The following is a 24,876-nucleotide window of genomic DNA, read 5'->3' as shown; positions in this document are numbered from 1 at the left end:
TCTATATAAACCAGAGGGTTTTAGTCCATAGGACGAACAACAATCATACCATAGGCTAGCTTCTAGGGTTTAGCCTCCTTGATCTCGTGGTAGATCCACTCTTGTACTACCCATATCATCAATATCAATCAAGCAGGAGTAGGGTTTTATCTCCATCGAGAGGGCCTGAACCTGGGTAAAAACATCGTGTCCCTTGTCTCCTGTTACCATCCGCCTAGACGCACAGTTCGGGACCCCCTACCTGAGATCCGCCGGTTTTGACACCGACAGTCACCAAAACACATAACTCATAATACAAATCGTCATCGAACGTTAAGCGTGTGGACGCTACGGGTTCGAGAACTATGTAGACATGACCGAGAGACATCTCCGGTCAATAACTAATAGCGGAACCTGGATGCTCATATTGGCTCGTACATATTCTAGGAAGATCTTTATCGGTTAAACTGCATAACAACATACGTTGTTCCCTTTGTCATCGGTATGTTACTTGCCCGAGATGTCTAAGGTGTTCCTCCGGTAATCGGGAGTTGCATAATCTCATAGTCAGAGGAACATGTATAAGTCATGAAGAAAGCAATAGCAGTGAAACTAAATGATCATAATGCTGACCTAACGAATGGGTCTTGTCCATCACATCATTCTCTAATGATGTGATTTCGTTTATCAAATGACAACACATGTCTATGGTTAGGAAACTTAACCATCTTTGATTAACGAGCTAGTCAAGTAGAGGCATACTAGGGACACTCTGTTTTGTCTATGTATTCACACATGTACTAAGTTTCTGGTTAATACAATTCTAGCATGAATAATAAACATTTATCATGATATAAGGAAATATAAATAACAACTTTATTATTGCCTCTAGGGCATATTTCCTTCAGTACTGACTACCTTTTTCATACATGTCTTACAATTTTTTATGCATAACAATTGTTTGTACACGATTAACATTTTTCAGATACATAATTAACATTTTTTCGAATATATATTTTGATGTCTATCTTTTTTCATGTATGCCCTAGATTTTCATAGACATCAGTAATGTGCTTAACATTTTTTAGTGCTTGATTACCTTTTTCAATATATGTTTTTAATGTCTACATATTCATACACATTGTATATTTGTCATATACATCAGGTATATTTTTATACTTGTTTAACACTTTTTTAATATTTTCATAAGCGGAAGCTTATATGGGCCGATGACCCACCACAGGACTGGTGTCCAAAGATTTAGTGGGTTGAAGTGATGGTGTACTGGACTAGGGGGTGCTAGCCACATCGGCTCCCAGACATACGGGCCAGTCTAGGATTATAAACTGGTGGGCCATATTCGTCAGGCCCAGGAGCTTCAAGAAGGAATCTACTAAAGAGTTAATGCATACTTCAAGGCAATCTTCGCACATTTACCCTTAGATGTAACCGACACATGTGTAACCCTGGGCATCCCCAGTATCTATATAAGCCGAGGAGTGAGGACCATAGACCCCAACTTTCATACATACACGATATCATGGTAGGCCAACGCGTACTATGTACCTCCTCAATCAATACAATCAACGCAGGACTAGGGTATCGTATATACGAGAGAGCCCAAACATGGGTAAAACCAGTGTCTCTGTTACCATCACACCAAGGCTACCAGCTCGGGACCCTTATCTGAGATGTGTTGGATTTGACTCCATCATTGGTGGCCCATGCAGGTTCCTCTGAGTAGTCGAAGTAGTTCATTGGCATTCATGACCGATGATCAGATCGGCGCCAACACGATTCTTGCGCCGGAATTTCCTCACCTAGTTTTCGCGGAATCTAGATTGAGTGCCAAAACATACATCAAGTTGGGTGCCGGAATGTACTCCCGATTGAGTTTTCGTGGATACAAATGCTTTTGGCGGCGAAACTTCTCATCTAGATTGCTCAAAAAAATAAGAAACTTCTCATCTAGGGTTCTTTTCGGGGGTTTGGGTATTTATAGGAATTTTTGGCGTCGGTCTCACGTCAAGGAGGCCCATGAGGGAGCGACAAGCTCGGGAGGCGCGCCCTAGGGGGCGCCCCCCAGGCTTGTCATGCCCTCGTGGCTCTTCTGGCCTGGCTCCGGTGCTCTTGGGTCTCTTCTGGTCCATAAAAAATCACCATAAATTTTCAACCCATTCCGAGAACTTTTATTTCTGCACAAAAATGACACCACGGTAGTTCTGCTGAAAACAACGTCAGTCCGGGTTGGTTCTAATTAAATCATACCAAAACCATATAAAATTGTTGTAAACATGGCATGAATACTTCATAAATTATAGATACGTTGAAGACGTATCAGTCATCTCCTTCGTCGGAGGCGGTCAGTGTGAGGCTGGGTGGTCGGATCTCAAGATCTGTCATCTAGTCCCGACTGCGAGTCGGGGAGACATAGTCGCCGGTGAAAACCGAGCCAACGACGGGTGTTGGCGGCATTTTGTAGCGTTACCTTGATGAAGGCATCGCTGTGTAACTATTGTCAATCCACTCGTGCTGCTCCGGGGAAACCCTAGAATCTGGTCTTCCAGATCGGACGATGGTGGCACTGCAGTGTCGTTTCTGTCTTGGGATCATCATTTGTGGAGCAGCGTTGGAAGACATAGGCGGGAGGTGGAGCGGCTTTGTCTTGCATGGAGCTTTGGTGGAAATGTCAAATCATGCCTGGCCGATAGGTGCTACGTTGTGTCATACCTGTTTAGCAGGTGCTATGCATGACATATCTTGCAGAGACTTCAAGCTGTGCTGGCTGGTGGTAGTTGGCGCCATGGTGTTGTAGTGTATCGGCGGCGACCGCGGCGTGCTCAACACTTTGTGTGCAGGGAGGTGGTGATGGCCGGAATGGCACGGATGATGTCGATCTCTTTCCTGAAGATGGGTCAGCGGTTCGATGATGATGTCGGCTTCTTAAACGTGTGCACGTTGTGTACGCTTTAGGTTTGCTGCACCGGCTGTAGGTTCCGATATGTTATGTGGATGGATCAGCGACAACACTGGTTTTAGATATGGGGAATGAGAGCACTTAACATTATCGAGTTTGTAGGTGTGAGTGATGGCTTCGGGTGGCTTTATGTATGTTCTTGTCAGACCTTTGTGAAATAATTAATAAAGATGATTGTATGCATCGATTGATGTAGAAGCTAGGGATTTTAACCTCCTTTTTTTAAAAAAATTACGGAAATCATGAATGTTGATGCATTTTAAAAATAATGTGTTATATTATGACCTTAACAAAAGCTTACGGGTTGTGTCATGCTGAAAATTTGGTGTCGAGATAATGGTTTAAGGATTTCCTTATGTTACTTCTTCTGCTTCTGCTCTTCATAAGTACTCAGTATTTTTTCTCTTTGAAGCTCCCTTCAGATGATGAAATCTACTTAGTACTCTTCTCAATAACCATGGCTCTCTTCTCTTAGCCAAAAAAGTGCACATGATACTTGCTCCATATTTGTTTGCTCGGATTTGGTCGTAGTTCATATACATTTGTATGTTTTCAGGTTGGATCCTTTCGATCTACGCTACTCCTCGATGGTGTTGGTTATTGTTCTGGTGCGCTGGTCCTATGATGTCTTAGCACGATGACTTCCCGACTGTCTATTACAACAAGTTTTGCCCGGTTCCAGTGAGGAAGGGGCGATGACGGCGGCGCGCCTTCGACACGCTTCAGTCGTTGTAGTCGTTGTTAGGTGGTCTACGGATCTGGATGTAATTTTTATTATTTCTGGTGTTCGTTGTACTGCCATGATTGAAGATGAATAGATTGGAAGTATTCTTGCAATTTTTTTATTTTTTATTTTTCGTTTTCACTTCGGGTTTCATCGGTTTTTTTTAATTATAGTTTTTTTAACATGTGTCTGCATTTTTTCATGCTTTTTTTTAAACGTCAGTACAGACGCAAGCGCTCTTACATACGCGCATTCACTCACCTCTATGAACGCACACACGCACATTCTACCTTTATGAGCATCTCCGAGAGACTGCTCCGGCATATTATCTTGAGATATACAAAGTCACCGTATGCGTCTCGTCGTCGACAGGAACGTCTGCTCCCACTGAAAGTGCATCGTCAGAAATCCTGAAATAAATCCAGGATAATGCGAGCATCGGGACTTGAACCCTGATGGACTGGGGATACCACTGTCCCTCCAACCATCCAACCACAGGTTGGTTCAGCATTAAAAATGTTTTCATGCTCTAACTACATTCTTTTGTGTACATTAGGGATATTTTTAAAAATGTTTAAAATTTTTAAAATAAATGACTACATTTTCCCTAATATATATATATATATATATATATATATATATTAATGACTACTTTATTCATACACGACTTAAAAAAATTTGTACATGTTAAAAAAATATATATATTTAACATTTTTTTTTCAATATATTTTTTATGTCTATTTTTTTCATGTGCGCCTTAGACTTTCGTGTACGTCAGTAACATGGTTAACATTTTTCTAATACATGATTACATTTTTTCTCAATACATGTTTTTCATGGCTACTTCTTTTCATACACGTTTGTACATTTGTCGCATAGATCAGGAATATTTTTACGGAATTGCTAATTTTCATCCGGATGAAAATTATTCGTCTTCATCCCTTTTCTGAGCCGTACGTTCTGTCGCGTCGTGATTCATGTTTTTCCTTTTCTCCTGTCCTCTTTCGGCGCTGACCTTTCTTTATCGGGCCCGCTGAATTTTTCAATCCGACCCGTTACGCTCTGCTCGCTATCCCGCTTCTGTCGCTTCCTCCCTCCATAGCCTCGTCGTTTCCACTTTGCCACTTCACACACGCATCCCCTGGAAGAGAGGTTGGGAGAGATAGCCATGGCGATTTGGATCTCCCTCTCGGCGATCGACGCAGTTTGTTGTTGGTGACTCGCCTGCGCTCTCTATCCCGCTCCCCTGCTGCCTCCGCGCCCCGCTCGACCTCCCGTCGCCCCCCGCACCAACCCTGGCCCCAATTTCCCCCCTCCCTCCGATTTTTTGTTCGTCTGATTCGGTAATTTCTCTCGGTTTCTCTTGTTCCGCAGATTCATAGTCAAATCTGTGTGTATTTTCCCCGCAGCATTCGTATAGTCAGATCCGGATTCTGAGGTTCCGCCGTTTTTCTGGGTTTGAATCTCATTTGCCATGGCGGATTTCGGCGGCGGAGTGCATTGTGGTAGGGGGAGGTAGTTCCAGTTTCTCGTTCGTAGGCCGCTCGTCCATGTCCATGGGCAGGGCGAGATGACTAGAGTGGTGCTCCATGAGGGGGTTTAACTGTTAGTTTTCATTGATCTGTAACTGCGGTGTTGTTATGTATTCGGGTGGTTGTTTGATTAGATTGGCTTGTTTTACTTGTACTAATATGCGATGGTGATCTATCCCTAGGTTGTGCATGCAGGTTTCCCCTTAGGCTGACATCCACTTGGTTGCGTGGTTGTAGTTTTTACAATACAGTTCACACACATCCACCTACATTGTGGATACAGGACTATAGGAATGAGTTAGTAGATTTTGTTGTGTTTCTGAATTTGTTGTGGTTCTGTTCTTTGTCACTGGATATTTCCCATTTGTTTTTACAATGTAATTTCTAGTGCATTTACAGTGTAATTCGCTATGGACTTACAGTGTAATTGTCATTGATTTTACACTTTTATTCCTAGTAGATTTTGCAGTGTATTTTCTTAGGCGGCTTACACTGTATGTCCTTTTGGATTTGGGATTGGTGATGATTGGGTGAATGAATTAGCACTACCACTGCCACTGCCATGCTACTACTAGTAATCATAACCACCACCATGAAAAACTAATGTGTATTTTTGCACTGTATCTCATCAGTATATTTACACTATAATTATTAGTGCTTTTTACAATGTATCTTTAGTGGATTTACAGTGTATTTCTCAGTGTATTCACACTGTAATTCTTAGTGTGTTTTACTATGTAATTCTTAGTGTCATTGTACTGTTTTTTGCTTATCTTATCATTGATTTTTACACTGTATATCATATAGGAATTATGTTGCAACTACTGACTGCATTTAGATCATTCTATTTGTTTTCATAGGTTTGTTTTGTCATGCTTTCATGCTAATCCTTGTTTAATTTTTTTGCAGGGTGTTGTATAGTTAGTTGCTGGATAAAGTGTAATTTATTTTCATTTTATTTTGTGTAATCCAGTGATGATTTTTTATTGTAATTGTATTCTTTTTAATTCCTCATTTGGTCCCTTTCCAGCTCAGTTGTTGTAATTAATCGCATGCCCTCGTGTTCTTTTGATTTAGTTCATGTGTTCTTTTTTCTTATTTGCATGATCTATTATATGCATCTGACAATGTGTATGTACTAAACATCTGTATGATCAGTTTATTTTTTATGTTTCTCATGAGGTTTATTTTTTTCTTTGTGGTTGAATCCAGGTAGCTCTTTGAAAAGGCACAAGCCTAATGTTGATGTCATATATGACAGAAGACCTTCCATGGCTAGCTTCAATTTTGATTGCGAATCAAAGGATGCTCGTCCTGTTACCAAGGCGGATCAGAATATCGGTTCAGCTGATGTTGATTTTGAATTTCACCCAACTAGAAACAACCTTTCACCTATTGTTCCAGTGAGGCTATCCCAGCGTTTTATAGATGAGGTTGGATTCTCTTTTTTTGTCATTTATGTGTGGGGTTTGTTTCTAGTGCATCTCTGCCATGGTATGTCTTTTTTAATGGAGAGAAATGAATTGTTTCTAGTGTATTTGATTGGTTCCATTTTTTTGTTTCTGCTTGCAGGTCGACCAAGTTCAGTGTTCGCAATATGTGTCTGAAAGGCTTCTTAACTCTCATGTGTCTCCTTTTGAACAGGTTATTTTCTCACTTTTTAGTTTAGTTTCTTTTTCCAGTTCCTTTATATATCTATTTATCTTAGTTATTTCTCCCCATTTGCTTATTAGTTTTTGTTCTATATCAGGACTGTGTTTAACTGGTGACGATTCCTCATTCCAACATTTCAAAGTCAGTTCAGGCATCCCAATCAAATCATGTTGATCTCAGCTCTCCAGAAGCATTAAATGAGTTCTTTAACAGAGGAGATGATGTAATTTCATGTGTTCTTTATTTTCGATTCTTAACTTCCTTTTCTCCGGATTATTTGTGATTGTTCCTCATTTTGTTTTCTTCTCTAGCTGGTCGGTCTTGATGAAGTTCAAGTAGTTGGCACCTCCACATTTTCTGACCGTTGTGTTAATTTCGCAAAGAAGACGAATGAAGCTTATAACCGGCTGAACAATTTAGCATCATCTTCTTCCGTTAGACCGGTGCGTTTTTTCTTTGTGCTTTTTCACTCATTCTTATTTTTATTTTATTGTATTTCTGTTGCTATCTTTTTTATCATTTGATTTTTACGGTTTAATTCGTAGTAGTTTTTCATTGTAATTTTCCTATCTCGTCAGTGTAATTACAATGTAGTTCTTAGTGGATTTCTGTAATATCACTATTTTCTATTTCATATTTCCTAGGTTATGGGACTTCTTATTTATTTTCTTGACAATCCCTATTTTTTTTCACAGGGTGTTTCAAACAGTCCTGAAGTCCTTATCATCTCTGATCCTGAAGGTGTTGCAGAATTAAATGCTGCTCAAAAGCGCAATGAGCTCGCTATTTCCAAATTTTCTAATTGTTCAACAGCGACGACCCAGCACGTTCCTCGTAGGATTGTCGGAGCTGCTAGGTTCAACTCAGATCCTTATGTTCAGCAGTTGAATCGTTTTCCTGTTACTTTGCAAGAAAGGAAGCATTATTTTGCAATGAATCGCATTGGCAGCGACAAAGTTTGGTGCAAGTATGTTCTTCTTTTCTTCTCCTTGTACCTTTCATGCTTTTCTTTCGATTTTGTTGCTGATTGTGTACTCCATGTTTTTTAATTTTTTTGTCACTGATTTATCTTTCATTTTCTTCCTTTTTGTGTAGATATGAAGCTATTAGATATGATAGAGCGTTCTGCTCGTATCGCTCTCTTTCATCCCTATGCCCAGGTGGTCATCTAGATAACTTCCTCATTCTGTGTTTTTGTCGATTCCTTTTCAACAAGTGTCATCCTTCAAAATCAAAGAAACATTTCTTCTTCAGTTATATTGGGGTATGCTAGCTTGAACATTTTTCTTTAATTTCTTTGGATTATGAAGTTATGTCCCTTTCATGTTTCCCTTTTTTTTACTGTTCTGCTTTTTATTTTTTGTTTGCTGTAGGAGTGCATTCTGAATAACAACAATCCATTGACCCGTAATCCAAATATTGTCCGAAATGCTTTTGAGGGTGCTTGCAGCGCGTTTGTTTTGTGGAGATCAGACTTTGTAAGTCCATGTTCATTCTCTTCTCATTTTTATTTGTTTATTTCCTGCATTTCTAGATGTTGTTTTACTGATTTGATTCTTAATTTCAGTTGTACTTCCCTATTGGTCACGATGAGCATTGGTTCTCATTTGTCGTCTGTATCAAAGATAGAGCTTTTGTGTTTCTCGATTCGGCTTATGGAGAGAACTCATCATACCACAGAGATATCCGTAATGAGCTGGTAATTTTTCTTTACTACACGGATAGTTTCCCCACTGTATCTCACTGGTAATTCACAAAAGATTTTGCACTCTAATTCCTTAGTGAGTTCTCTCAAAGTTTTACAGTGTGATTATCAAAAGATTTTATAGTGTAATTCTCAAAGTATTTTTACACTGTAGTATCTTTTGTTTTACAGTGTAATTCTCAAAGGATTTTTGCACTCATTAGTCAGTTGTGGACTTTTTACATTGTAATTATCAAAAGAGTTACAGTGTAATTCTTAAAGTATTTTTACACTGTAATTATCTTTTCGTTTACAGTGTAATTCTCGTTGTGGACTTTTTACAGTGTAATTATCAAAAGATTTACAGTGTAATTATCTTTTGTTTTACAGTGTAATTTTCAAGGGATTTTGATTTTTTACAGTGTAATTTCTCACAAGATTTACACTGTAAATATCTTTTCTTTTACAGTGTAATTCTCGTTGTGGACTTTTTACAGTGTAATTATCAAAAGATTTACAGTGTAATTTTCAAAGTATTTTTACACTGTTTATAGTGTAATTCTCAAGGGATTTTGATTTTTTACAGTGTAATTTCTCACAAGATTTACACTGTAACTCTCTTGGCGTTACAGTGTAATTCTCAAAGGATTTTGATTTTTTATTAGCGTTTTGCCCACCTCTTTCCTTGACCAGCAAGGCGATCCCCATGTGTTTGTGGCTGTTAGCTTGGGGGCTTTGTCCTCCTCTTTTTTAGCTGCTTTTTTGACTGACTTTTGGTAAAGTTGGGAGTGTGGTCCCATTTCCAAATTCATGTTTTGCTGGCATGCTTAATAGAGTTCATGTTTTTACTGTGTCTTTGTTTGCAATTGACTTTATCATTTATTTCTGGATTATTGTTGGATTTTTTAAAGTACCAGTCTTTTTAGTGGATTTACAATGTCATTTTAGTGGTTCTTTACAGTGTCATTTTTCAATTGCCATCTTACACTCTAATTCTTAGTGGGGCATTGTAGAAATTAGTGTCTATTTTAGTGGGTTTTACACTCAGTTTTCTTGATGGTAATATCATTGTAATTTTACCTCTTTCTTGTCAATGTATTTTTTGTAGGTTGGAAAAGTGCATGTGTGGACCCGTTAGTCTACTGAAAAGGGCAAACAGAGGACAAGGGGCTGTGTGTCTGTTCGCTCCGGGTTGGAAAAGTGCATGTGTGGACCCGTTAGTCTACTGAAAAGGACAAACAGAGGACAAGGGGCTGCCTGTCTATTTGCTCCGGGTTGAAAACGTGCATGTGTGGACCCGTTAGTCTGCTTACGAGGACAGACATATGACAAGGGACAGTGGACAGTTGTCATCCTGTAATTGGATGAAAAATATGGATGAAGGCCAATTGAATTTCATCCGGATGGACAATAGACAGTCCCTATTTTTATACATTTTCATATATTTTTAATATTTTCATACACATCGTGCTGAGGCGAGCCGAGGCAACAGTTGTTCGTCCCGAGCGCACGAAAACTTACATGGGCCCACAGCCCACCGTGCGGCTGGCGTCCAAACATTTTAGTGGGCTAAGGCCGATAAAATCTAACAGAAAGCAGAGCACCTGACCATGCGCGCGTGAAAAATGCTTCAGTTTCTGTTTTGATCGTGCGCAGAGACACATAAATCAGAAATAGCTGATCACATATTTTTGCCTAAAAAAAAGCTGATCACATATTTGTCTCACAAAAGAAAAGCTGATCACATATAGCTTTGGTCTTTGGAGGACATTGTCAACTTTCCTCTTCACTTGTGTTTCTTCTCCTATAGCACGAACTGGCGTGATATCGCTGGTTCAGAATCTTGATTTTGCTCATACCGATTTCTTAGAGTGTTTAGTGTGCAGATCCGGCACCTGTTCTCCTTGCTGTCGGTCTACAGATTCCGCTTTTCGGAGGATCTGGTGCCTGATCTTGTCTTGCAGAAGACTCAAGACTCAAGACTCAACTCAACTTTGTTTCTCTTACTATGGGTGGCCGGGTGAGGAGCTGCTGCGTCTTTTCGCCACACGACACTGTCATGAACTCATGATACGATACGATAGGAGGCGGGAAAGAAATGAGCTGCAGTGTCGCCCGGCGAGGGCTTCCGAGATGGCCTCAAACTCCTAATTCATGCTTAATCAAACTTGATTGGCACGCAAGCAAATCCGATTTCCTCACGGATCACATCACATACGCATCCACGGTTTGGAATCGGCATCACACCTGAGCTGATCAATAAAAGGCAGCCAACCTGTTGCCTTTGCCCTCACCTCGCTCTGACCAATCTTCTCTTCTCCAGCTACCAATCTTCACCAATCACCAATCACCAGCCCTTACCCAGCGAAGCGACCGGCGTCCCCTGTTCCCTTCCCATGGAGATTGCCTACCCCTACGGCGGGGAGCTCACCAGGAAGCACGGCTTCGTCACAGGCCAGCCGTTTGACGCCAAGATCGACATCATGTCCGGCCAGAAGCGCGCGAGGGAGATGGAGATCCTTCGCCAGCGCTTCCAAGCAGAGCTCGTCGCCGTCCGTCGCCTCCTCCACAAGGCGGCCGCCGTGCTAGCTCCCGCCTCGTCCCCGTCGGCTCCCCGCGTCAAGAAGAGTCGTCCAAGGTTCTTGGCCGAGGAACCGCCGACCAAGAAGAGGAAGGCGTCCCCTCCAGTTCCCCTGATCAATCGCAAGAAGCCGCCTACGAAGAAGAAGATGACGGCCTCTGAGCGGGAGATGCTCGCGGAAGACCTGGAGCTCTTCGTTGCGGAAATCCCCGATCACATCGTCCAGCTCTTGCAGAAGCACAGCTGCGCCACCCGCCCCGGCGAAATCGAGATCGACCTCCACGCGTTGGACGACGCTGCTGCTGTCGAGTTACAGGAGCAGGTTGACAAGTTCGCTCGAGAGAGGAGGTCGGCGAATCCGTCGCCCCAAGAACGCCATCAAGACGGCCCTGAGGTGATGGCCGAAGAGGAGGTCGAAGAAGTTGACATCTGTGGCGGCGTCTCCCCCTTAGCGATCGTGCCGCAACCTCTGCTGCAAGAACGCCACCAAGACGGCCCTGAGGTGATGGCCGAAGAGGAAGAGGAGGAAGAAGTTGACATCTGCGGTGGCGTCTCCCCATTACCGATCGTGCCGGCACCTCTGCTGCTCGTCGAAGATGAAACAGCCAGCGGCAGCCCAAGCTCCAGCAGCAGCAGCAGCAGCAGCAGTTCAGATACTGATTCCAGCGACAGCGATTCAGACACTGATTCCGGCAGCAGCGACTCGGGTTCAGAGCACTCCGGCGGCAGTGACTCAGATTCTGATTCCGACGAGATCGTCGACAGTCCAGCACCGGCCACGCCTCCAACATGTGAGCAGCTCGCCTGTGCTCTGGAAAGGCAGCGAAAGGAGGCCACGTCCCGGGCGAGGGAGAAGGCCCGTCAGGAGCTGCTCCAGATGGAGAAGACGGCAATGCCCGACGATACCCTACACCGAGAGGATCTGAAGAGGCTCGGCATTGATGAGTACAACACAGCGAAGCCCAGCAACGTGTTGCGGCAGATTGGGCTCTACCTCAAGGTTGACGAAGACTGGAAGCAGCAACGCCGTCAAAGCTTCCACGAGGATTTAGAGGAAGGCGAGATTCGGTCGTGATCGTCGTTGCTAGCAAGGTCCTATAACAAGTGATGCTGTTGCTGATGGCTTGATGCCTCACACAAAACTTGTAGCTCTCTTCTGTAGATTGTATGTGTGCTGAACATGATTGGATATACGAAAGTACATGATCAATTACACTGAGTATCAACTAAATTAGTGATATCTTCTTTGTACACATGTTTAACAGTTTTGCTAGAACTCATCTAGATGAGATATAGTTTGGTCTCATTCACCTTTTATAGCCATTGGATGTGATGCTATAAGATGCGTGTATGCTGATGTGGGTTGTATCTGTTCTTGTTTTCAAAGTGAATGAGACCAAATTATATCTCATCTAGATGAGTTCTAGGCACTCCCCATGTTTAACAGATATGTCCATTTCCAATATCAATCATACTGAATATTTAACATGAACCGCAAGTGTATATAATAATGACATATAAGGACAACTAAATTTAGAAAAAAAATTGAGAATAGGACCACAAAATTTCAAGCAAACCACATATATAAAAGAGAATTTTTATAACTCGGAGGCTCAGTATTTCTGAAAAGACATCTTCACATACATATGGAGATTAATATCACGATGTATGATTGATGCCTCAAGACCCTGAATGATAGCCTCACCTTATACATTCAATATACAAAAAAGATACATATCAAGGAGGCTTGTTCCAGTGGCACCGAGATTCGAGCCTTTTCAGTTTTCGTTTTGTGCCTGAATTTCCTACTAATGGATATGCTAACTAGCTCCTCCTTGACATTCTCATTCTTTATACAACCCGCTTGCACCATTCTCATTCCCAACTGCGAACTATACAGTTCTTCAGTTAAGCATCCAACAACCTTCAGCTTAATCTTCATGGTTGTTTTCGCCTTCAGAATCTGTTTAATAGAAGGGGTAGCTTATAACAAATCCATAAGAGTATGCTGCCGAGAAAGAAAATAAATCTAACACCAAGGAAATGAGCAAGAAAAGAATCACTGACCGGATCGGACATCCTCACCAACATGACCTCTGGATTGAATTTGTTTGACGAGCATCCGATAAATCAGTACCCACCAATATATGTGAAAGACCAGAAGTGAAAACAAGAGAGTGTTGAAAAGATAGTAGTACGAAGTTCTGTAGATTTTTCTGTTCTCGTTGTCCACGATCATAGCTATTTCATAACTGAAAAAGACGCAAGACCATTGAATTGATCAACAAAATGCACTACAAAACTTAGTAGAGTAATGCTGCTTTCTAATCAGGTAAAGTAGCACCACATGCCAGAACAACCAAGAGTGTTTACCTTGTGCTTCTTAGGATCCAGAAAGGAAACACTATTAGCCGAAGAAGGATCCATGAAGCCACAAAAAGTAGAAATGCTACAACAGCTAGCCACTCACAGCTACTGTACTTGGCCATCTTTCCAATCTCTAGGAATATATCACTTGCATCATGGAGGGGTAAAATGACCGAGCCAGGACGAGATAATCTGTTTGGAAGTAGCAACAACTTCAAGTTTGACTATGCTGTGTATTGTTATGGTATATAAGGGCGATTACACTCATCTGCATACCTGCAAATATAGGACACAACAATCAGAACAATAGTTGCCACATGGTGAGACATCATGACTCCGAAGTCCTTGCGTCTTGTTTCCCAGAACAGAAGATCAAAGATAGAATATACGTAAAATCCAGCGGCATACATGTATACAGCCTTAAGCTTCAGCCTGGAGAGAAAAACAAACAATGTTGAAGCCCTTGGAAATTGCAATGATAAGGAACAAAAGAGATTGTTTCTCTCTCTTACTTCATCTTTTGGTCGGGCCACAGCTGCTCGCCAGGCCCTACCCAAAAGTATCTTGTATTTGTAAACCACGATTCATTGTATGTTACAGATAGTGAAAAGAGTTCTGCAGAAAGATAATAAACAAATTTCCATGCCGATTCCTTAAATTTATTGATTTTCTTTCTCCTTTCATCTGTTTCAGCAAGCTTGTCATATCCCTTTCCAAATATAAGTCGTCTTGCTAACACCTGCGAAGAAAGTGAGATTTAAGAACTATAACATGTGCATGTAGTTCTGATTTGCACCATTCTTGAAACAATTTTGTTCACAGTGTATAGTCGTAATATGAAATGATTAAGTATAGTACTCCCGGTGACTTATGTAACAAGACAAGTACGCGGTAAGTCAGTACCTACGACTGCAACGATGTTAGATTAGAAATTTCGAAGACCAACACCGGTACAAGCAAGGGCCATAGGTCGTACCAGTCTTTGTACCATTCGTGACCGCAATCACTACTTCAATCCCAACATCATCACTGAAGGAGAGAGGCAATTCATAAACTTCCATGCCATCCATCATCACTGATATGATATATGTGTGAATGCTTTGATTAATTGTTACACGATTGATTATCCAAATTGTATCATATGTATTTTGTCAAATTTAAGGGCTCGGACAAGGTGATCTAAAGACCTACTTGGGTGGGGTAAGCACATGTTGTTTAGCAAATCCGCGATCTCCACATGACAAGTATTTGTGCCAATGAGGAGCGACGATGAGAACATGAGGAGCACGGGAAGCCATGAAACGTAAGCATTGATCCAATCTATACTGACCTTGATTATCAAGCCAACCATCTAGTAATTGAGCTGACCAAGCCCATTGGGAGGAGTTCAGTTAATTACAGGCAACTCACCTACCAAGCGTCTGAAACGAAGAGTACCAACGATCAAAATCATCTGACTAGTTACCATGAATCGATATCAACACGGTTTGAAAATCTTGCAGGAAGCTTTTCCAGGTCAACGTTGAGACCTGTGACGCCTTGAACGTGCCCAGCACTGGCTCATCTCACTCTTGGATGGGAAAACAAGAGAGATATCCCAGGCCAAGTGGACATGGACACCCCTCACTGCCCACGAACCAAACGCATCCTAACTGAAGAACTGAAGAGGGAGACAGCCAGGCAGGCAACCAAAATTTGGATTACCTCGAAGAGGAACTGGTTGAGGAGGAGGCGCAGGGCGGGGAAGAAGGCGAGGAGCAGGGGGAGGACGGCGTAGTCGGCGTACTCCGGGTAGGCCTCCGCCTCCCAGTCCACCGGCGGCGCCGAGGAGGAACAGGATCCCAGGAAGATCTCCAGGAGGGACGGCATTGCAGTTGGCGGCCGGCTCTTGGATCCAGACCAGACGCCCAAGGGGCAGAGGATGGGCGCGCTGAGACCTGAGAGTGAGAAGAAGGATGAGCCAGGGGCAGTCAAGCGAGGGGGACAAGGCGAGATTTGAGATGGTGATAGTACTGAGCAAGAACTAACCTTGTTTATTGGTGCTAGTTTATTCTCAGAACGCGAGCGAGCGGATGCGGATGGACTGGTCCATTCCTGCAGGAGAGAAGCCCACTGTCTGTCTGTACTGGGTGGAAGGAAAGATGACGTGAAGGCGTCCAAAAGAACTTGGACGGACAAAGAAGAAGAACGGCTACCGGACTTGGACTGATCTGCCCCAGTCAGTTATTAGAGCAACTCCAATGGGACGACCCATTTCGTCCGCGGCCGTCCGTTTGGGTCGGCGCGGACAGAAAAGGCGGCCCAGCGCGCCGACCCAAACGGACGCGCGTCCGTTTTCCGTCCGCGAGCGACCCATTCCCGGCCCATTTTTGAGCTTGATTTGCGACGGCGCGGACACGCGACAAACGCGCGCGCGGTCGCCTACTCCTGCCCAGGGCCCGCTGGTCTGTGGCACATTGGTCTCCCTCCCCCCGGCCAACAAGCACTGTCATATTAGAGGCCGTGGCGTCTCAAGATCTCTGATCTGGCACTCTTTTTTTGGCATGGCTGGATCACACAATGATATCAACGTGCTTCAGCGCTCACCGGTGTTTGCTAGGCTTGCCAAAGGCAACAGCCCACCGATGAACTTTACTATCAACGGCCACAACTACGACAAAGGGTACTATTTGGGTGACGGTATCTATCCTCAGTGGACCACTATTGTAAAGACTATACCCAACCCTGTTAGAGAGAAAAGGAAAAGATTTGCCCAAGTGCAAGAGAGTGCTAGAAAGGATGTCGAGCGTGCCTTTGATGTTTTGCAATTTCATGGGGCATCGTTCGGTATCCTGCTAATACTTGGAGCACGCAGAAACTCTCCTCTCATCGGGAGAGGGCAATCTCCATCAACATCTTCACCAGCACCATCTCATCTCCAAACCCTAGTTCATCTCTTGTATCCAATTCTTGTCTCCAAGTCCGGGATTGGTGCTAGTAGGTTGCTAGTAGTGTTGATTACTCCTTGTAGTTAATGCTAGTTGGTTTATTTGGTGGAAGAACAGATGTTCAGACCCTTTATGCATATTATTACCACTCTGATTATGAACATGAATATGCTTTGTGAGTAGTTACGTTTGTTCCTGAGGACAAGGGAGAAGTCTTGCTATTAGTAGTCATGTGAATTTGGTATTCGTTCGATATTTTGATAAGATGTATGTTGTCTAACCTCTAGTGGTGTTATGTGAATGTCGACTACATAACACTTCACCATTATTTGGGCCTAGAGGAAGGCATTGGAAAGTAATAAGTAGATGATGGGTTGCTAGAGTGACAGAAGCTTAAACCCTAGTTTATGCGTTGCTTCGTAAGGGGCTGATTTGGATCCACATGTTTCATGCTATGGTTAGGTTTACCTTAATACTTTTGTTGTAGTTGCGGATGCTTGCAGTAGAGGTTAATCATAAGTGGGATGCTTGTCCAATTAAGGGCAGTACCCAAGCACTGGTCCACCCACATATCAAATTATCAAAGTATCGAACGCGAATCATATGAGCGTGATGAAAACTAGCTTGACGATATTCCCATGTGTCCTCGGGAGTGCTTTTCCTATTATAAGAGTTTGTCCAGGCTTGTCCTTCCACCTTGCTGCACTTTATTTACTTTTGTTACTTGTTGCTTGTTACCTTTTATCTTATCACAAAACTATCTGTTACACTTATTTCAGTACTTGCAGAGAATACCTTGCTGAAAACCGCTTATCATTTCCTTCTGCTCCTCGTTGGGTTCGACACTCTTACTTATCGAAATGACTACGATAGATCCCCTATACTTGTGGGTCATCAAGACTCTTTTCTGGCGCCGTTGCTGGGGAGTGTAGCACCTTTGGTAAGGAAAAATTTATATAGTGTGCTGAAATTTTCTGTCACTTGTTACTATGGAAAGTGAATCTCTGAGGGGCTTGTTCGGGGTATCTTCACCCCGTCCAGTAGAGCAAAGAGTTGCTCTCAACCTACTGAACCTATTGAAAATGAAACTCCTTTTGAATTTCCTTCGGGTATTATGGAAAAACTGCTGGCTAATACTTTTACAGGAGATGGGACAAAACATCCCGACGAGCATCTGCGCTATTTGGATGATATTTGTGGATTATTTAAGCTTGCAGGTATACCCGATGATGTTGTTAAGAAGAAGGCTTTCCCTTTATCTTTGGAGGGAGACGCATCGACATGGTATAGGCTATGTGATGATACGAGATCATGGAACTATAAAAGAGTGAAATTGGAATCTCATCAAAAGTATTACCCTATGCATCTTGTTCATCGTGATCGCAATTATATATATAACTTTTGGCCTCGCGAAGGAGAAAGCATCGCTCAAGCTTGGGGGAGGCTTAAATCCATGTTATATTCATGCCCCAATCATGAGCTCTCAAAATTGACAATTCTTCAGAATTTTTATGCTCGGCTTTCTGATAATAATCAAACCATGCTCGATACTTCTTGTGCTGGCTCTTTTATGATGAAGACTATTGAATTCAGATGGAATTTATTGGATAGAATTAAACGCAACTCTCAAGATTAGGACCTCGACGAAGGTAAGGAGTCAGGTATGACACCTAAGTTTGATTGTGTTAAATCTTTTATGGATACCGATATTTTCCGTAAATTTAGCACTAAATATGGACTTGACTCTGAGATAGTAGTTTCTTTCTGTGAATCTTTTGCTACTTATGTTGATCTCCCCAAGGAGAAGTGGTTTAAATATCATCCTCCCATAGAAGTAAAAGTAGCTGCACCTATTAAAGTTGAAGAAAAGACCATCACTTATAATGATCCTATTGTTCCCACCTCTTATGTTGAGAAACTACCTTTCCCTGTTAGAGTAAAGGATCATGCTAAAGCTTCAACTGTTGTTCGTAAAAGCAATACTAGAACTTTTACACCTCCTGAGCAAGTCAAAGTAGAACCTAATATTGCTATTGTTAAAGATCTCTTGTCCGATAATATTGATGGGCATGTCATGGAATTCTCTAGTGAAACTGCTAGAATTGCTAAACCCTGTGATAGAGATAAACATAGACCTGTGGTAGGCGTACCTGTTATCTCTGTTAAAATAGGAGATCATTGTTATCATGGCTTATGTGATATGAGTTCTAGTGCTAGTGTTATACCCATTGACTTATATAAAGAAATTATGCAATATATCGCACCTGCTGAGTTAGAAGATATTGATGTTACAATTAAACTTGCCAATAGAGATACTATATCTGCAATGGGAATTGTTAGAGATGTTGAAGTCTTGTGTGGGAAAACCAAATATCCCGCTGATTTTCTTGTTCTTGGTTCCCCACAAGATAGCTTTTGTCCCATCATATTTGGTAGACCCTTCTTGAATACTGTTAGTGCTAAGATAGACTGCGAAAAGAATGTTGTTACTATTGGCTTGGATGATATGGTTCATGAGTTAAATTTCTCTAAATTTAGTAAACAACATCGTGAGAAAGAATTGCCTAGTAAGGATGAAATTTTTGGTCTTGCTTCTATTGCCGTACCTCCTAGTGATCCTTTGGAACACTATTTGCTAGACCATGAAAATGAGATGTTCATGAATGAAAGAAGGGAAATAGATGAAGTATTCTTTAAACAGGAACCTATTCTACAACACAATTTGCCTGTTGAAATCCTAGGGGATCCTCCTCCACCCAAGGGTGATCCCGTGTTTGAGCTCAAACCGTTGCCTGATAATCTTAAATATGCTTATCTTGATGAAAAGAAAATATATCCTGTTATTATTAGTGCTAACCTTTCAGAGCATGAAGAAGAAAGATTATTGAAAACTCTGAAGAAGCACCGTGCTGCTATTGGATATACTCTTGATGATCTTAAGTGCATTAGTCCCACTCTATGTCAACATAAAATAAATTTGGAAGCGGATGCCAAACCAGTTCGTGATCCTTAACGACGTTTGAATCCTAAAATGAAAGAAGTGGTAAGAAAAGAAATATTAAAGCTTCTGGAGGCAGGTATAATTTATCCCGTTGCTGATAGTCAGTGGGTAAGTCATGTCCATTGTGTCCCTAAGAAGGGAGGTATTACTGTTGTCCCTAATGATAAAGATGAATTGATTCCGCAAAGAATTATCATAGGTTATAGGATGGTAATTGATTTCCGCAAGTTAAATAAAACTACTAAGAAAGATCATTACCCCTTACCTTTTATTGATCAAATGCTAGAAAGATTATGCAAACATACACATTATTGCTTTCTAGATGGTTATTCTGGTTTCTCTCAAATACCTGTGTCGGCTAAAGATCAATCAAAGACTACTTTTACATGCCCTTTTGGTACTTTTGCTTATAGACGTATGCCTTTTGGTTTATGTAATGCACCTGCTACCTTTCAAAGATGCATGATGGCTATATTCTCTGATTTTTGTGAAAAGATTTGTGAGGTTTTCATGGACGACTTTTCCGTCTATGGTTCCTCTTTTGATGATTGCTTGAGCAATCTTGATCGAGTTTTGCAGAGATGTGAAGAAACTAATCTTGTCTTGAATTGGGAAAAGTGCCACTTTATGGTTAATGAAGGTATTGTATTGGGGCACAAAGTTTCTGAAAGAGGTATTGGAGCTGATAAAGCCAAGGTTGATGCTATTGAAAAGATGCCATGTCCCAAGGACATCAAAGGTATAAGAAGTTTCCTTGGTCACGCCAGATTTTATAGGAGGTTCATTAAGGACTTCTCGAAAATTTCTCGGCCTCTGACTAATTTATTACAAAAAGATGTACCATTTGTATTTGATGATGATTATGTAGAAGCATTTGAAATACTTAAGAAAGCATTAGTCTCTGCACCTATTGTTCAGCCACCTGATTGGAATTTACCCTTTGAAATTATGTGTGATGCTAGTGATTATGTTGTAGGTGTTGTTCTAGGGCAAAGAGTTGATAAGAAATTAAATGTTATCCGTTATGCTAGTAAGACTCTAGACAATGCTCAAAGAAATTATGCTACTACCGAAAAGGAACTTTTAGTAGTTGTGTTTGCCTGTGATAAATTCAGACCCTATATTGTTGATTCTAAAGTAACTATTCACACCGATCATGCTGTTATTAAATATCTTATGGAAAAGAAAGATGCTAAACCTAGACTTATTAGATGGGTTCTCTTACTGCAAGAATTTGATTTGCATATTGTTGATATAAAAGGAGCTGAGAACCCAGTTGCAGACAACTTATCTAGGTTAGAGAATGTTCTTGATGACCCACTACCTATTGATGATAGCTTTCCTGATGAACAATTAAATGTCATAAGCACTTCTCGTAGCACTCCATGGTATGCTGATTATGCTAATTATATTGTTGCTAAATTTATACCACCTAGCTTCACATACCAACAAAAGAAAAAGTTCTTTTATGATTTGAGACATTACTTTTGGGACGATCCATATCTTTATAAAGGAGTAGATGGTGTTATTAGACGTTGTGTACCTGAGCATGAATAGGAACAGATCCTACGCAAGTGTCACTCCAAATCTTATGGAGGACACCACACTGGAGATAGAACTGCACATAAGGTATTGCAATCTGGTTTTTATTGGCCTACTCTCTTCAAGGATGCCTGTAAGTTTGTTTTGTCTTGTGATGAATGTCAAAGAATTGGTAATATTTGTAGACGTCAAGAAATGCCTATGAATTATTCACTTGTTATTGAACCATTTGATGTTTGGGGCTTTGATTATATGGGACCTTTTCCTGCCTCTAATGGATATACACATATTTTAGTTGCTGTTGATTATGTTACTAAGTGGGTAGAAGCTATTCCAACTAGTAGTGCTGATCATAACACTTCTATTAAAATGCTTAAGGAAGTTATTTTTCCGAGGTTTGTAGTCCCTAGATATTTAATGACTGATGGTGGTTCACACTTTATTCATGGTGCTTTCCGTAAAATGCTTGCTAAATATGACGTTAATCATAGAATTGCATCTCCACATCACCCGTAGTCTACTGGTCAAGTAGAATTGAGTAATAGAGAGTTCAAATTAATTTTGCAAAAGACTGTTAATAGGTCTAGAAAGAATTGGTCCAAGAAACTTGATGATGTGTTATGGGCCTATAGAACCGCATACAAAAATCCTATGGGTATGTCTCCGTATAAAATGATTTATGGGAAAGCATGTCATTTACCTCTTGAATTAGAACATAAGGCATATTGGGATATCAAAGAGCTCAATTATGACTTCAAACTTGCCGGTGAGAAGAGGTTGTTTGATATTAGCTCACTTGATGAATGGAGAACCCAAGCTTATGAAAATGCCAAGTTATTTAAAGAAAAAGTTAAAAGATGGCATGACAAAAGGATACAAAAGCATGAGTTTAATGTAGGTGATTATGTATTACTATACAACTCTCGTTTAAGATTTTTTGCAAGAAAACTTCTCTCCAAATGGGAAGGTCCTTACGTCATCGAGGAGGTCTATCATTCCGGTGCCATAAAAATCAACAACTTCGCAGGCACAAATCCGAAGGTGGTAAATGATCAAAGAATCAAACATTATATCTCAGGTAATCCCATAAATGTTGAAACCAATATTATTGAAACCGTAACCCCGGAGGAATACATAAGGGACACTTTCCAGAACGTTCTAGACTCCGAAAAGGAATAGGTATGTGGTACGGTAAGTAAACCGACCCCAAAACAATTTTTAAAGCAATATTTCTCCGTTTTGGAATATTTAGAAAAATAGAAAAATAAGTAGCAGTCCGGGGAGGACACGAGGCCTCCACGAGGGTGAAGGGCGCGCCCCCTACCTCGTGAGCACCTCATGTGCCCTCCGGACTCCGTTTTCTTGCATGATACGTATTTGGTTCGGTAAAAATTCATTGTATATTCTCCCAAAGGTTTTGACGACCGTATCACGCAAATATCCTCTGTTTTCGTTTCAAACTATTTCCGTTGCAGATTTGAGGATTCCAGAGACTCGATCATCCTTCTATGAGGGTGAGCCTATGCAATGGAAGGTGGATGACAAGCTTCCATCATTAACAACACCTCCACCGCCAACAACAAAGAAGGAGATATAATCACATGGGTATGGGCACTCCCCTTGGCAATTGCCAAGCTTGGGGGAGGTGCCCCGGTATCGTATCACCATCACAACTCCTATCTTTACCATTTTTCTTAGTTCTATCCTATTAATAGTATCTCGATTTAGTAGAATAAAGTCATGGCACGATCTTGTTTTGAGTTTTGCTTTATGATCCCTCTATGCAATCGAGTCCGTGAGCTATTTATAATAAAGATTAGTGTTGAGTCAAGGGCTTGATTACTTTGCCATGATCTTGGGTGAATAAAGAAAAGAATAAAAAGAAACAAATAGTTTATGTCGGCGTTCTGGGAACAGGGGTCCCCAGACTTGCCTGCCTGTGGCCTGCGGCGTGGCTCAAAGGGGGGCCCAGCACGACCCATCTTCATCAACACAAGCTCAAGACCCTCGCGAGGGGCCAAGCCTCGCAGGGCGGACGACCAGGAGCTTCCTCAGGCACGGCCTCATCAGGCTGGCTCACGAGGAGGCGGAGAGATCAAGGCGGGGTACCTCGCGAGGTGCCCATGACGTAAGCCATGACGACCAAGGGCGCCAGTCGGGCGCTAGCCCGCGCAGTGTCCTCCTTTCCTCTTTGGTGCAAAGGGAGCAAGCGCAGGCGAGAGCATCAAGCAAAGGCATCCATTTCGGTGCAACAAGACCAAGACCAGCCCAACGGCAGGGAGGAAGTCATTGTGGAGCCCAAGCAGGCGTCGCCACCAGAGCCTTTGACAGGCGAGGACCAACTTTAGTCAGGATAAGTGTACCCACTGTTCCCCTTCAAAATGGCCAATTGTTGGCGCCCTTCCCGCTCAATATTTGGGAAGAGGCCCAGGGTCTTTGCCTATAAATAGGACCAGCCACCCCCGGGGTAGAGGCAGATGGAGAGAGGCATTCAGAATCGAGCATATAGAGAGGCATCGAGAATCCTCGCCAAGAAACCAGTAGAGAGAGCGACTGAACTCCTCCTAGCAGTTCATCGCACCAGCCAAGAACAGACCCTCGCGAGGCTGTTCTTCCTTGTATTGTTCATCAACAGCCCAAGAGGCAATCCACCACACCACACACTGGAGTAGGGTATTACACCACAATGGTGGCCTGAACCAGTATAAACTCTGTGTCTCTTGTGTTGTTCCTTTCGTAGTTTAGATCTCAGTGAGCCGGCGAGGATCAGGTAGGTAGAGGGCGAAATCTCCGTGCGCACCCCAGTGTTCGAACCTCAAGGGTCTGCCGGAACCCGAAATCCGACATTTGGCGCGCCAGGTAGGGGTGCGGTGGAATTCGTCTTCCGTCACCATGTTCTTCTCCGACCGTCGCATCCATGTCTGACGCTCGTCGGGCTCGCACCGAGCGCCGAGCCGCCCTCGCTTCCCGCGTCGCCCAGATGGCTCCCATCGGCGGGCGCCCTCGTCATTCCCCGTCACCTGCCGTCAACGCCGCCACCGGCCCGGCGGGGAACGAGTAGCAAGCATCGTCCCAGCATCCATCCACGAGGCGAGACGGCCGCACTGCTACACCCTCGCTCACCCCAGCTGGTTCTTCGTCCCGCGTGCCCCGCGCGGCCATGGAGGCCCGAGCTGCACTCATTGCGGCAAACGAGCTCCTGCGCTACCGCCCAATCGACGACGTCTATGAAGAGTGGCTCGACCGAGTCGCCGAGCTCGTCCGCGCCGCTGGGGGCTCCCCCGCGCCGTACTTCTCGCTGCACCGCGCCCCGCCCTGCGCGGGCAATGAAGCTCCGGGGGCGCCTCAGCCGCCTCCCCCTCAAGAAGGCGCCCTGGCCCCAAGGCGCGCGGCCCCTGGGTGGAACCCGCTCCGTCAGGCGCCAGCGCGGCAAGAGCAGAGCTGCCAAGAAGTCCCTCGCCCTCGAGAAGCTGCCTGAGCGCTCCCTGCTCCGGCTCGTCGCGAACACGCTCCTGCTCTAGAACGTCAAGACCCCGCGCTGCTCCCAGCTGCGTTGCATGGGTACCCGGAGGACCAAGCTCTTCGTCACCCAAGGCCTCCCATGGCCACAGTGGGCTACCGCGCCTTCACCCCCGAGCTGCGCAGCGTCGCGTGGCCCGGCAAGTTGAAGCCAGACCTGCCTCCTCGCTACGACGGCACGGCTGACCCTGCAGAGTTCCTCCAGCTCTACGAGCTGGGCATCGAGGCTGCCAACGGAGACGAGAAGGTCATGGCGAACTAGTTTCCCATGGCTCTCAAGGACGGGGCCCGCACCTGGCTCCTGAACCTGGCTCCAGGCACGATTTCCTCCTGGGATGAGATGCGCACCCGCTTCATCGCCAACTTCCAGGGTACTCGTGACCGGCCACC

General features: G+C 43.1%; 2 protein-coding genes across 4 annotated transcripts; one reads left to right on the top strand and one right to left on the bottom strand.

The window, feature by feature from the left end:
* The first annotated feature begins 4,761 nt into the window (after window positions 1-4,761).
* Window positions 4,762-12,343, top strand: LOC123111786 (transcription factor GTE11). 3 transcript variants are annotated; one of them, XR_006454735.1, is made up of 9 exons: window positions 4,770-6,645; window positions 6,785-6,856; window positions 6,963-7,088; window positions 7,177-7,308; window positions 7,561-7,832; window positions 7,961-8,025; window positions 8,239-8,343; window positions 8,433-8,564; window positions 9,658-9,687. XR_006454735.1 is itself a non-coding variant. In XM_044532663.1 (8 exons), exon 8 carries the CDS (start codon window positions 10,946-10,948, stop codon window positions 12,203-12,205), a length of 1,260 nt encoding a protein of 419 aa, XP_044388598.1. In that variant the 5' UTR covers window positions 4,762-5,023; window positions 6,425-6,645; window positions 6,785-6,856; window positions 6,963-7,088; window positions 7,177-7,308; window positions 7,561-7,832; window positions 7,961-8,025; window positions 9,658-10,945; the 3' UTR covers window positions 12,206-12,343. The 3 variants fall into 3 exon arrangements, 2 of the variants coding, with proteins under 2 accessions (XP_044388598.1, XP_044388597.1); XM_044532663.1 differs by lacking the exons at window positions 8,239-8,343; window positions 8,433-8,564 and having other exon boundaries at window positions 4,762-5,023; window positions 6,425-6,645; window positions 9,658-12,343; XM_044532662.1 differs by lacking the exons at window positions 8,239-8,343; window positions 8,433-8,564 and having other exon boundaries at window positions 4,763-6,645; window positions 9,658-12,343.
* A 352-nt stretch (window positions 12,344-12,695) lies between these two features.
* Window positions 12,696-15,672, bottom strand: LOC123111787 (ASC1-like protein 1). Its single transcript, XM_044532664.1, has 7 exons — window positions 15,526-15,672; window positions 15,202-15,434; window positions 14,010-14,236; window positions 13,774-13,929; window positions 13,504-13,689; window positions 13,198-13,382; window positions 12,696-13,093 (listed from the first exon to the last, which is right to left on the bottom strand). Exons 2-7 carry the CDS (start codon window positions 15,364-15,366, stop codon window positions 13,062-13,064), a joined length of 951 nt encoding a protein of 316 aa, XP_044388599.1. The 5' UTR covers window positions 15,367-15,434; window positions 15,526-15,672; the 3' UTR covers window positions 12,696-13,061.
* Window positions 15,673-24,876: the final 9,204 nt, after the last annotated feature.

The sequence above is a fragment of the Triticum aestivum genome, chromosome 5B, assembly GCF_018294505.1.
Source record: "Triticum aestivum cultivar Chinese Spring chromosome 5B, IWGSC CS RefSeq v2.1, whole genome shotgun sequence".
NCBI lineage: Eukaryota > Viridiplantae > Streptophyta > Magnoliopsida > Poales > Poaceae > Triticum > Triticum aestivum.
Note: the sequence above shows the minus strand (reverse complement) of the source record. Positions and strands in the feature narration are given on the sequence as shown.

Coding starts and splice junctions, on each gene's coding strand:
- LOC123111786 (XM_044532663.1), top strand. CDS start 10,946: ATGGAGATTGCCTACCCCTACGGCGGGGAGCTCACCAGGAAGCACGGC.
- LOC123111787 (XM_044532664.1), bottom strand. CDS start 15,366: ATGCCGTCCCTCCTGGAGATCTTCCTGGGATCCTGTTCCTCCTCGGCG. Junction 13,690..13,773: donor GTTGTGTCCTATATTTGCAG/GTATGCAGATGA, acceptor ACTTCCAAACAG/ATTATCTCGTCCTGGCTCGG. Junction 13,383..13,503: donor TGGATCCTAAGAAGCACAAG/GTAAACACTCTT, acceptor CGTCTTTTTCAG/TTATGAAATAGCTATGATCG.